This window comes from Phaseolus vulgaris, chromosome 8, assembly GCF_000499845.2.
Source record: "Phaseolus vulgaris cultivar G19833 chromosome 8, P. vulgaris v2.0, whole genome shotgun sequence".
Classification (NCBI taxonomy): Eukaryota; Viridiplantae; Streptophyta; class Magnoliopsida; order Fabales; family Fabaceae; genus Phaseolus; species Phaseolus vulgaris.
Window position 1 is genome coordinate 55,973,554 of NC_023752.2, and position 13,893 is coordinate 55,987,446.

The 13,893-nt window shown below is 39.0% G+C and overlaps 2 protein-coding genes across 2 annotated transcripts; both read left to right on the plus strand.

The window, feature by feature from the left end:
* The first annotated feature begins 770 nt into the window (after positions 1-770).
* On the plus strand, positions 771-2,597 carry LOC137825377 (uncharacterized). Its single transcript, XM_068631049.1, has one exon. The coding sequence runs from the start codon at positions 771-773 to the stop codon at positions 2,595-2,597; it is 1,827 nt and encodes a 608-aa protein (XP_068487150.1).
* Positions 2,598-10,349: 7,752 nt separating this feature from the next.
* Positions 10,350-13,689, plus strand: LOC137826483 (uncharacterized). Its single transcript, XM_068632460.1, has 5 exons — positions 10,350-10,759; positions 11,169-11,293; positions 12,547-12,638; positions 13,125-13,211; positions 13,288-13,689. The coding sequence occupies exons 1-5, from the start codon at positions 10,404-10,406 to the stop codon at positions 13,390-13,392; spliced, it is 765 nt and encodes a 254-aa protein (XP_068488561.1). The 5' UTR covers positions 10,350-10,403; the 3' UTR covers positions 13,393-13,689.
* Positions 13,690-13,893: the final 204 nt, after the last annotated feature.

Below are 13,893 nucleotides of genomic sequence, written 5' to 3' on the forward strand. Positions count from 1 at the left end.
AGAAATCTTATTGTATATATTCTTCTAAGTTTATTTGTATTAATTTATTAAATCGTAATTTTTGTTGTGATATGAGAAAATGAAGAGAAGATTTGAAATATTGTATGTTAAATCTTAAAAAAATATTATATATGTTAGATATTTAAATATAGGTGTACCGGTCGGCACCGGACGACCGCAACATACTCATGGTAAAATCATCACAAAACCCTGCGTCTTATACGACTCTTCGTCCTTCTATGACCTCTAGCCGGACGAACGAGTGGTTTATGTCGAATAAATCTAATTTAATCCAGAACGTGGTTACACGTGTAGAAAAGAGCAGTTATAACAACCATTGACGAAGTAAAAACACGTTCTCTAGACCACTCCCCTGGTTTTCAGGAAACCACCAGGCACGACCCAAAGACCACTAAGCATGTCTCTAACCATCAACTGATTGGCCCACATGGCCAAGGCCCAGGTCAACCTACTAAAGGGACTTCTGAAAAGGGGGAAAAGGTACGTTTTCCATACTATCAGAGAATTCTCACTTGAGCACCATTGCTGACTTGAGCGTCGGAGTGCAATCGCAGGTACCCCCGCCGGCCGACCGAAGCACGCGAAGAGAAAGAAGACTTAAAGAATAGGACAACCCAGAGGGAAGAAGACACCTTGTATCGACGTGGATCAACATTACTCAGTCCCCAATATCCATACAGGTACAATTGGCGCCCACCGTGGGGCCGAGTAATCATTATTTCCAGACCCAAAGATCCCAACGCTTGAAGATGGGCTCAACGGCAAACAACAACAACAATGATATCTCTGAAGAGCATAGGACCATACTACAAACCCTCCAGATTCAGATGCAGGAGTTACTCCAAAAAGGAGTCATCGATCAACTTCGCCAAGATGAAGAAAGGAAAAGACGAGAAGAAGAGCGTCAACAACACGCAGAGGAGATAGCACAATTGAAAGAACAGAACAAGAGATTGTTGGGTAGACTTGAGCAATCTGAACGCGAAGGGCATTCACGTGCACCTTCTCCATCACCGTTCCAATCAGGAACAAGAACGATAGCCCAGGCTATACCTCACACGTCATTCGTTCAACACACCCGTCAGAGTGCAAAGCCAGTAACCCCAAACGAGGTAGCAAACCCGAAAGGCCATCCGTTCACTGATGACATCATAGCCACTCCTCTCCCTGACAAGTGGAGGGGCCTAACGATAAACCTTTATGACGGTTCCACAGACCCAGACGAACATCTGAATATATTTAGAACTCAAATGACCCTTTACACAACCGACCGAACGGTATGGTGTAAAGTCTTCCCCACCTCTCTCAGGGAAGGCCCCCTTGGATGGTTTTCGGACCTTCCACCCAATTCCATTGCAAGCTTCGACGCTTTGGAATTGAAGTTCACCACGCAATACGCCACAAGTAGACCTCATCGGACATCCTCCATGTCTCTTCTAAATGTCAAACAAGAAAGGGGAGAATCATTGAGAACATTCATGAACAGATTTAGCAAAGTGTGTATGAACATTCGTAATCTTAATCCAGAAATAGCCATGCACCATTTGGTCTCGGCCATACTACCAGGAAGGTTCACTGAAAGCCTTATCAAACGACCTCCGTGCAATATGGATGAATTAAGAACAAGAGCAACGAAGTTCATGCAGATAGAAGAACATATTGACTATCATCGAAAAACTTATGCTGAGAACACGGACAAGAGCAAAGAAATTCGTCCCCCCACAATACCGACCGACCGAGAACGACATCGCCCCAATAGGGGACCCCGTTTCCATAACTACACTCCCTTGATTGTACCAAGGGGTAAGGTTCTCGACGAAGCACTGCAGATTGAATTGATTCTGATGTTGAGGCCATCACAAACCCCTCCCAATGCCGACACCAGTAAACGTTGCCAATACCATCGTAACTATGGCCACACGACCGAAGGATGCCAAGCACTGAAAGATAAAATTGAAGAGCTCGTCCAGGCCGGTCATCTGCGCAAGTTCGTGAAAACCACCATCACGGCACCCAGGTCACCCCAGCGTGATCATGATCCCCGCGAACGTTCGGGACGAAGAGACGACCGAACCCGTGACAACCACTATCGTTCAAGCAGAAGAAAAAGAAGCGAAAGTCCGATCAGACGAACGAGGCCTAAAAGCGAAAGCCCTGAACGTAGAAGTCGAACTAAACAAAAAGTTCGCACAGTCATCAATACAATCGCTGGACCGGTGTCGCTCGGTCAGCCCCCTCAAGAAATTAATTACATTGCAGGTGGCTTCGCGGGTGGAGGATGCTCTAATTCAGCCAGGAAAAAGCATTTGAGAGCAATTCAATCCGTTCATTCGACTCCCACACAACGCCGACCGCATATACCACCAATCACTTTCACTGACGAAGACTTCACAGCAATCGATCCATCTCAAGATGACCCCATGGTAATAACTGTGGAGATAGATAAATTTGCAATTGCAAAAGTTTTGGTAGATCAGGGTAGCTCGGTCGACATCCTATATTGGGAAACGTTTAAGAAGATGAAGATTCCAGAAGCAGAGATACAACCATACAACGAGCAGATAGTTGGTTTCTAAGGGGAAAGAGTGGATACGAAAGGATTTATCGATCTGTACACCACGTTCGGGGATGATTACCTCAGCAAGACCATCAACATACGATATCTACTCGTTAATGCCAATACATCGTACAATATTTTGCTCGGTCGACCATCTATCAACAGATTGAAAGCCATTGTCTCAACTCCTCATTTAGCTATGAAGTTCCCCTCGGTCAATGGAGACATAGCAACCGTACATGTAGACCAGAAGACAGCACGAGAGTGTTATGTAGCTAGCCTGAAGGTGGAGCCGACCCGAAGGCTTTATACCACGTCAGCCGAACGGACCACAGAGCGAAGAGGTCGGTCAACAGAAAGACGCTCCAGAGGAAGAGAATCTAGAAGACACTTGGTCGCTTTAGTCGATCTAGATCCTCAACTGGATGATCCCCGAATGGAAGCAGGAGAAGACCTTCAACCCATATTCCTTCGGGACAAAGACCGGAAAACATACATGGGAACATCCCTCAAACCAGACGACCGAGAGACGATCGGTAAAACATTAACAAAGAACGCTGATCTTTTCGCCTGGACGGCTGCAGACATGCCAGGGGTAAAATCAGATGTGATTACCCATCGATTGTCTGTTTATACAGAGGCCAGGCCGATCGCTCAAAAGAAAAGGAAACTAGGTGAAGAACGGCGTAAAGCCGCACGAGAAGAAACCGACAAGCTAATTCAAGCTGGTTTTATTCAAAAGGCCCACTATACGACATGGCTAGCCAATGTAGTGATGGTAAAAAAGACGAATGGAAAATGGAGAATGTGCGTAGACTACACAGACCTTAACAAAGCGTGCCCAAAGGACTCGTATCCTCTACCTACTATCGACCGGCTGGTCGACGGTGCAGCCGGTCATCAAATCCTAAGTTTCCTTGATGCTTATTCAGGTTACAATCAAATACAAATGTACCACCGTGATCGAGAAAAAACCGCTTTTAGAACAGATTCTGATAATTTCTTCTATGAAGTCATGTCGTTCGGCCTCAAGAATGCAGGAGCCACATACCAGCGACTCATGGATCACGTATTCCACGACATGATCGGTCGGAATGTAGAGGTATACGTTGACGACATCGTCGTCAAATCAGACTCTTGCGAGCAACATGTTTCTGACTTAAAAGAGGTTTTTCAAGCCTTGCGTCAATACCGCATGCGTTTAAACCCGGAGAAGTGCGCGTTCGGCGTAGAAGGGGGGAAGTTCTTAGGCTTCATGCTCACACATCGGGGTATAGAAGCTAATCCAGAAAAATGCAAGGCAATCACCGAAATGCGAAGTCCCAACGGACTCAAAGAGATCCAGAGACTAGTCGGCCGTCTCACTTCGTTGTCTCGATTCGTACCTAAGCTTGCCGAACGAACGAGACCCATCATAAAACTTCTGAAGAAGACAAGTAAATTTGAATGGACAGATGAATGTGAACAAAATTTCCAACAGTTAAAAGCATTTATGGCATCTCCACCGGTCATCCAGAAACCGAACGCACGGGAACCCATTGTGGTCTACCTCGCCGTCTCCAATGAAGCGGTGAGTTCCGCTCTAGTACAAGAAATTGAAGCGGAAGAACGACCGGTATATTTTGTAAGTCGAGTCTTACATGACGCAGAAACCCGGTACCAAATGGTCGAAAAAGTTGCCTTCGCTTTGGTCATTACCGCACGACGGATGCGGATGTATTTCCAAAATCACAAGGTCATTGTTAGGACTAACTATCCCATTATGAAGATTCTCGCCAAACCTGACCTCGCCGGACGAATGATAGGTTGGGCAGTCGAACTGTCAGAATTCCACATCGAATACCAACCCAGGGGAGCCATCAAGTCCCAAGCCCTCGCCGACTTCACAGCAGAACTCACTCCCTATCCGACCGAACGGACTCCCCGATGGACACTATACGTAGATGGGTCATCTAACAGTCGTTCGTCCGGAGCAGGAGTTGTACTTGAAGGACCAGGGGAGATTGTTGTCGAACAAGCCATGAAATTTGAATTTAAAACTTCCAATAATCAAGCCGAATACGAAGCTATAATCGCAGGTTTGCATATGGCGATTGAATTGGAGATAACAAATATAACTTGCAAAAGCGACTCCCGTCTAGTCGTCGGACAACTTACAGGGGAGTATGAGGTAAGAGAAACATTACTCCAACAGTATTTTCATTTCGTAAAAAATCTTCTAAACAGGTTCAAAGAAATCTCCTTCCAACACGTACGGAGGGAAAATAATACTAGGGCGGACGCTCTATCGAGATTGGCTACCCTAAAAAAGAAAGGCGTCCACCGGTCGGCCATACACGTGACCCTGGCTAAACCAAGTGTTGGTACCGAAGAATGCATGGCGACTGACACCCAACCTAACTGGATGACTCCCATAAAACAATATCTTACCGATGGTGTATGCGATCCACATTTGGAGAAAACGATGAAGTTACAAGCCGCCCGATACATACTGATTGGCGAAGATCTTTACAGGAGAGGGTATTCCCGTCCCCTCCTAAAATGCCTTGGTCCAGAACAAGTCACTTTTGTAATGACCGAGTTACACGAAGGGATATGCGGAACCCATTCAGGAGCGCGGACTATGTCCGCCAAAATTCTAAGAGCAGGATACTACTGGCCGACCTTACAGGGAGATTGCACTGAATACGTTAAAAAGTGCGTGAAATGTCAAGAGTTCGGCACCCTATTGCACCAAAAACCAGAGCATTTGCACTACATCCTATCCCCTTGGCCGTTCGTGAAATGGGGAATGGATATTATCGGACCTTTCACACCCGGAAAAGGGCAATGCAAGTTCCTACTGGTGGGTATAGATTACTTTACCAAATGGATTGAAGCTGAACCACTAACAGCCATCACCGCCCGGAACGTACAAAGCTTTGTGTGGAAAAACATTGTCTGCAGGTTCGGCCTACCTCAGATCATTATCACAGACAACGGTCGACAGTTCACCGACCGTGGGCTAGCTGAATTCTATGAGAAACTTCACATCAAACATATAACGAGTTCGGTCGAACACCCTCAAACCAACGGTCAGGCGGAAGCCGCCAACAAAGTTATTCTCAATGAGTTAAAGAAGAGACTTGGCCCGTCCAAGGGAAATTGGACTGAAGAATTGTTAGAGGTTTTGTGGGCTTATCGTTGTACTCCCCAGTCAACAACTCAAGAAACACCTTATAGCCTGACGTACGGCACAGAAGCCATGATTCCGGTCGAAATCGGCGAACCTTCACTACGCCGACAGACGTTAGACCTAGACTTAAACAAGGAAAGTCTACTAGTCGGCCTCGACCTCATCAATGAATTAAGGGACAAATGCAAGATAAGGGAAGAAGCATGCAAGATACGAGCAGCACGAAGGTACAACTCCAAAGTGAAGCCACGAAGTTATCAGAAAGGAGATCTAGTTTGGCGCATGCGCAGCGACGCCCGGAAGGACGGAGGAAAATTTTCAAGCAATTGGGAAGGTCCGTTCCGCATCTCCGACACAGCAACAGGAGGAGCTTATTACTTAGAATATTTGTCAGGAAAATCTGTACCGAGAACGTGGAATGCCACGCATCTCAAATTCTATTACAGTTGATGAATAAACTTAGTGCACTCTTTCCTCGCTCGGTAGTTTTATCCCTAAGGAGGGTTTTCTACCGAGAAGGTTTTAACGAGGCACTTTAAATCACCAATCTTGGTCAGAAATTCAATTAATTCACCGTTCATTCGGTCGGAATACATAACGAAAGTTATCCGAATTATAACTTAAACGTTATTTACCAACCTTGGTCAGAAATTCAATTAATTCACCGTTCATTCGGTCGGAATACATAACGAAAGTTATCCGAATTATAACTTAAACGTTATTCACCAACCTTGGTCAGAAATTCAATTAATTCACCGTTCATTCGGTCGGAATACATAACGAAAGTTATCCGAATTATAACTTAAACGTTATTCACCAACCTTGGTCAGAAATTCAATTAATTCACCGTTCATTCGGTCGGAATACATAACGAAAGTTATCCGAATTATAACTTAAACGTTATTCACCAACCGTGGTCAGAAATCGAAATTAATTCACCGTTCATTCGGTCGGAATACATAACGAAAGTTATCCGAATTATAACTTAAACGTTATTCACCAATCTTGGTCAGAAATTCAATTAATTCACCGTTCATTCGGTCGGAATACATAACGAAAGTTATCCGAATTATAACTTAAACGTTATTCACCAACCGTGGTCAGAAATCGAAATTATTTATGCCTCGTTCGGCATCAGAATTATTCAGAATTATTTATGCCTCGTCCGGCATCAGAATTATCTTATTACTTCAATGTAATCAGAATTATTTATGCCTCGTCCGGCATGAGAATTATCATATTACTTTAAGGTAATCCGAATTATTTATGCCTCGTCCGGCATCCGAATTATCTATTAAATCATTAACCGTTCGTTCGGCCAGAATATATAACGAATTATAACTTCAACGTTATTCACCAACCTTGGTCAGAAATCGAAATTATTTATTAATTAACCGTTCATTCGGTCGAGATTATATAACTACGGCTATCCGAATCATACACTTCTTCAAACCCGGATCTATGCTGACAACAATCTCTGCAACATAAACACGAAAATAAGAAACAGATACGCTATTAGCCGAACGACCGCAAGAAAAGGTGCTCACCTTTTAGTTCCGCCTACTGCTTAGACGACCCATAAAGAGCTATCAGTTCCCGCGTAGGGAGCCTACACGATAGTTGATTCACGACCATCAAAATTTCTTGGTCGATGGGAGACAAAGATTCCCAAAGCCGATGGTCAAGAGAGGTGGGATTCTCCGTCCAATAGAATGGAAATTTTGTGCTTCCAGCGGCATTATAGAATAGATTTTGTGCACCGGACGTCCGCAGCATACTCATGGTAAAATCATCACAAAACCCTGCGTCTTATACGACTCTTCGTCCTTCTATGACCTCTAGCCGGACGAAAGAGTGGTTTATGTCGAATAAATCTAATTTAATCCAGAACGTGGTTACACGTGTAGAAAAGAGCAGTTATAACAACCATTGACGAAGTAAAAACACGTTCTCTAGACCACTCCCCTGGTTTTCAGGAAACCACCAGGCACGACCCAAAGACCACTAAGCATGTCTCTAACCATCAACTGATTGGCCCACATGGCCAAGGCCCAGGTCAACCTACTAAAGGGACTTCTGAAAAGGGGGAAAAGGTACGTTTTCCATACTATCAGAGAATTCTCACTTGAGCACCATTGCTGACTTGAGCGTCGGAGTGCAATCGCAGGTACCCCCGCCGGCCGACCGAAGCACGCGAAGAGAAAGAAGACTTAAAGAATAGGACAACCCAGAGGGAAGAAGACACCTTGTATCGACGTGGATCAACATTACTCAGTCCCCAATATCCATACAGGTACAATAGAAGACAAAGGTTAATATGAAAATAAATAGAAATTAGTCAATAATATCAATTTTTTATATTAAAATACATAATAAATTGACTATTTCATACAATCATTAACTTTTTCAGTTAATTGATGTATTAGCCGACATCTCCATTTCTATCGTAAATACTTACATGCTACTATTGTGATAGCATGTGTTAGTATCTCGGTTCGAGTAGTCAATTATTTTATAACATTATCATATAATTGTTTCACTAGTAATGTACATATAACAGTTCAATTCAATTCTTCCTACCATCTGCATCTTACATAATATTAAATTTTCGAAAAACTATGCCTTTCATTCTGAAAATAAAAATGTAGAATTAAAGAAAAATACATTCTGAAAAAATAGATCTATAAGAGATTATTGTATTTTGGAAAAAAAAATCTAAAAACAAAAATCAAAATTCCATTCCAGAGAAAATAATCCACAATACAAAAAAAAAAATATATTCCAGAAAAAAAATCTATATTCTGTAAAAAAGGTGTATTTTATATATACCTCCTTTTTATCTAAGGATATTCTCGTCTTTTTTCACAGTGAAATTAAGTCCAATAATATGGTGCAGGAAGTAATTGCCTCCATCCTATCCTAAGGTAGCCCGGCCCAACCCAAACAACCAGCAAAATAGCATTATTTTTTGGACTGTTTCTTCCTGCACCTCCATATCTTCTTCTAGCACCTCCATACACAACATGAAAATACATTTTTATCTTTCTTGTGCCACCCCCATAGAATAACTTCCGGATTATATAATCCAGAAACGCATTTGAAAAAAGACTTCTGGATTACATAATTCGGAAGTTAAAAAAGACTTCCGGATTACATAATTCGGAAGTTAAAAAAGACTTCCGAATTATGTAATCCGTAAAGTAATTATGCATCTGAAAAAAGACTTCTGGATTATATAATCCGGAAGCTAATTACAAATTTGAAAAATAACTTCCGAATTATGTAATCCGAAATATTATAGAGGGGTAATTTTGGAAATATGAAAATTTATGGAGGTGAGAGAAGAAGGTATGGAGGTGCAGGAAGAAGCAGCCTATTTTTTTGTCTGCAATAAACAATTACAAACAAAGTCAAATAAAGATGTTGAATACAAACCAAAAACTTTTTCTGCAAGCATCAGAGATGTTGCACGATTCTTGTTACCCAAGTAATTTCATAATCATTTTGAGTCATTTTTCTTCTTAATTCACAATTCACATTTTTCTTCTTAATTCACAATTCACATTTTTCTTCTAAACTCATATTTTATTCTACAAACCAAGTTACATGCTATCCCTTCTGCAAATCATCTTCCTCAATTCCATCATAATCACCTATTCTATATTGTGTTTTACATGTGTTAAGTTATATCTATAATACCTCAATAAATAAATAAATATACACAAATTGCGTGTACAAATTTAATCACACGTATTATTAGCTCTTATAATAATTATTTAAAAAACATAAAATAATTTTTTAACAGATGGATGTTGCATAAACATTTATACTTGATACATCTTTATTATTACTTGAAGAAATTGACAATATATTTTTATTAAATTTTTCACTCTATTAAAAATGAAAACGATTTCAAATATTGATATAGTAGAATTTAGGTAAGACGTATTATCAATGATTTTTTACACTACTTTATAAATATTTGTTGGGATTGTTAATGACTATTCACCCATTACATGTTAGTAACTTTTACTTTGTTAACGTGTTAAAAACTATGTACCACAAACATAACAACTATGTACACAGACATGGATATAAAAATCATATAATATCTAAAATATAAAATACGGGACATGAATCTATATATTATATAATTATGCATTATATAAATTGACCATAAGAATTTATGTGCACGAGTCTATTTTAGATTATTTTTTGGAGCAAATTTTTTTTTCATGACTAGTTTAAAAGGATTTGTTTTTTATTTTTATAATCATAATAAAAATTTATACAAAAAATTTGAGTTTCTAAAAAATTAATGTATTTTTTTATTTATAAAATTGTGTTAGAACCGTACTAGAATTGTCAGAAATTCAACAAATACTTTTTGAATTGAACACTTCAGAGATATGTGTCCTACAAGTATCATACGATACGAGTGTTAATGTCCGATACAAGTATCCGACACCACGTCATTTGAAAAGAGAAGTGTCTGAGCTTGATAGATTAAAAATTACTTCAATTTTTAATTCAAATAACCATTTAAAGAATTGCTAATTTTCAATTAAATTCAACAACATACATAGCTTGGGAGCCATATAAATATGCAATGGGGCTGTGGAAGAGAGTGAAAGAGAGTAAAACTGAAAGATGAGTTTTCTCGCGGGAAGGTTAGCTGGGAAAGAAGCAGCGTATTTTTTCCAGGAATCCAAACAAGCCGTAGGAAAATTAGCCCAAAAAATCCCTATTTCTAAGACCAACAGCAACAACAACAACAACCTAAACTTCCACGAAGAGCATGATCATGCGGATGTGCTTCCAGAGGTTCTAAGACACCATCTTCCTTCTAAAGTGTTCAGAAATGAAGAAGCTACCTCTTCTTCCTTCTCTGCCTCCAAATGGGTTCTTCCTTCCGATCCAAAAATCCATTCTTCCGTATCCCCTGACGCTCTCAATCCTTTACGTGCTTACCTTTCCCTGCCCCAAGTCACTTTCGGCCCCAAAAGGTTCCTTCTTCACTCTCTGTTTCAATTTCCCAATGACTTGTACCTCATCAATCAAATACCATATGCATAATGTTTTCCCATTTGAATTATATCCTTTAGTTTTAATTTGAGCTTGATTTTTTTGTATTATCAGTATAAAAAATTCTATACTTTCTAAGTATTTAAGAATCATCACAAGAATGACTTTTAAGATAATTATTGTAAAAATTAACAAAATTATTGCAGTTTGGGATTGAATAACAATGGAAAATTGTTTTGAACTGATAATATACCCTATTTAAACTTTTCAATTTTAGAATCTGGGTTCTAATAGGCAAAGAAGCTGGTTGTGATTCTTCTTCTTCTCTTTTTTATGTTTAAAATTGGTGGTTTTGTTCAGTTGTTTATACACGATGGTTTGGTTGCACAGGTGGCAACTGCCTGAAGGTGAAAACGCAGTTTCGGCCTCAACAGCTAATGAATTGCGTCAAGATAGGTACGCCACTCATGTTAACCCGGAGAAATTGAAAGCTGCTGGTGAAGGGCTTGCACATGGTACATTTCATTAGCTTCATGATGTGCTGTATATATTCTTGATCTTTCATCGCTTTGTTTTGCCCTGTATTGTAAATTGTAAGTGTTTTAAGCAATTCTCAATATTTGTAGATAGATGGTTCTCTGATGCAACATCAGGGAAATAAATTGTTTTTCTCACCGATGAATATGTACATTTTGGACTTGGTATCTACTTGACAAGCTTAATGTCTCAATGGAATTTATAGTGGAATATGTAGCTGCAAATGCTTGAAGGAAAAATCAGCGTATAGAGAAGGTCACCGTAACTTATGGTCATCCTATGATTACTTTGTAGAATGAGATACTCCGAGTTTAACTTTGATTAAATAGGTGGAAGTTGAAATAAAAATATATTAAGCATCAATTGTTTTCTACTAAGCAACTTAGTCCATCCTGTTTAAGTTGATGCAGTAGTACAAAAGAGGAAGGTGTCGGAGGAGTTTAGGTAATTTTATTGGGTCAAGAGAGTGTATTAATAATTTGAGGGAGGAAAGTTGTGGTACTCAGGGCATATCCCATGATAGTTGCTTATAAGTCATAAGGGTTTCTTAAAAATATAATATTATTTTAATATAGGTCCACCACATGCATGAATTGCTTAAAATTGAAGAGAGCTGTTTATAATTTATAGGCAATTCATATGTTTAGGACTTGATACTAAAATAATGTTTTTATTTATGAGTAACTCCCATATGCTAGTTTTGTCATCAACTAAACGAGCTAGAGTTAAATGTACACAGTGTCCCTGTAATTGTAGAGAAACTATTAGTTGTATGTGATTTTAAATTAGCAATGTTGGGAAATTTAATTGAACCATCCTCAACTATAGAGCTTTAGACTTTTTAAGCTGTGTTTTTTCACTTGTTGGGGGTGTTTTATATTTTGAATATAGATATTGTGAATGAGGGAGAAGGAATTGAGTCATGCAATATATGTTGTTCTACTGGAGAAAGAACTGGTGGATACTGTTTGGGCAAGTTACCTTTCTGGAATAAAAAAAGGTTTAGGGTTGTGTGTGTAGTAATAGAGTTAATGAAAAATCAAAGTAGGCATCACTTTTTCTGCTTGATTTTCCAGTAAGTACAGTTCAGGTGGTTATTTACTTCATTAGACATTGACTCATGACTTCATTCAGATTTTGTGGTGCTTATATCAATAATGCTGTTAAGGAAAAAAGGTTTCGGGAAAATTCTTTGGGGATGATGCTTATGTTTTCTAATGCAATTTTTTAGTTGGAAAAGCTTTTGCTGTTGCCACTGCATTTGTATTTGGTGGTGCTGCATTGGTGTTTGGTATGGTGGCCTCCAAGTTAGAGCTGCATAATGTAAGTGATTTTTGTTGAAAATATATGCCTAGCTATCTGTAATTTGAATTTGAATGAGTTCATTTTTAGGAGTTTTTTTGTTATGTTTCAAATTTTAGGATATTGGTCAGATAAGGATATGATCTATTATTTTGATTAAAAATATATTTTCCATACAAAATACCAACACAATATGTTGATCCTAGAGTTTAATATGTAATTTTTCTCTCTCTCTCTCTTGGTTATGTGTATTTTTTTTAAACTAGTTAAGTAATCCACTAGAATGTCTACCTTGATCCATTTTCATTCATCATTCTTCATAAATTATTCATCTTGTTGAATGACATTAATGACCATAAAATTCATGTAAGCCTTTGTATTGTATCTCAATACCTGTTTTTTTTTTTCTGTTTATTCAGTTGTATTAATAGATCTCTATATTGCCAAATAAATTGTCCATTTTAGTTTGTTGACTTTTTATCGGAAATTTTTGTTGTTACATTACAGATCAATGACATAAAAACTAAGGGAAAAGACTACGTTGAGCCACAACTTGAGAATATCAAAGAGCAATTTGCTCCCTTCAAAATATGGGCAAGTTTAAAATTGTATTTCTTCAATCTTCTGAACATTTCAACTCACAAGCCTAACTCAAAACTTGGATTTGCAGGCTGAGAATCTGTCAAGAAAGTGGCGTATGGAAAGGGAAGATGTTAAACAGAAGACTATCGTAAAGGAGCTATCTAAAATTTGGGGTACAAAAACAACAGATTGAGATTTACAATTTGTATTTGTTTTCCCTTTACTTTAGCTGGTTTGGAAATTTGTGGCATGGCATGGGCATCCAAGGTGGATATATTGGATGGAGTGTTGTTGTATCTGTAAATGTTTAGAATAAAAGTAATAAAAAGTAGTGTGTATCAATAATTAAGATAGTAGTAAATGGAAGAATGTGATTTTGGTTAATTCAAAAAAATTTGCCCCTGCTATTTCAGCAGACCAGACATACTGTTAAGGTTCTGAAAACCCTAATTTGTTGCAATGAAGATGACATTTGGCAATTTGAGATCAATGTATGTCCATGCAAATTACACAGGTTATACTATAACATAAGAATGAGATATGGTAGAAAATGTAGCATTATTTGGCATGCTTAGGTTGCTTGAGTTTTGTGGCATGGTTAAGAGTAACGCATACAACATTGTTTGAGGCTATAATCTATGATGTTTTTGGATAAGCAGTAGCCAAGGGAGAATCACGTTTACAGCAGGGAATC

Coding starts and splice junctions, on each gene's coding strand:
- LOC137825377 (XM_068631049.1), top strand. CDS start 771: ATGGGCTCAACGGCAAACAACAACAACAATGATATCTCTGAAGAGCAT.
- LOC137826483 (XM_068632460.1), top strand. CDS start 10,404: ATGAGTTTTCTCGCGGGAAGGTTAGCTGGGAAAGAAGCAGCGTATTTT. Junction 12,639..13,124: donor CCAAGTTAGAGCTGCATAAT/GTAAGTGATTTT, acceptor GTTACATTACAG/ATCAATGACATAAAAACTAA. Junction 13,212..13,287: donor TTGCTCCCTTCAAAATATGG/GCAAGTTTAAAA, acceptor TTGGATTTGCAG/GCTGAGAATCTGTCAAGAAA.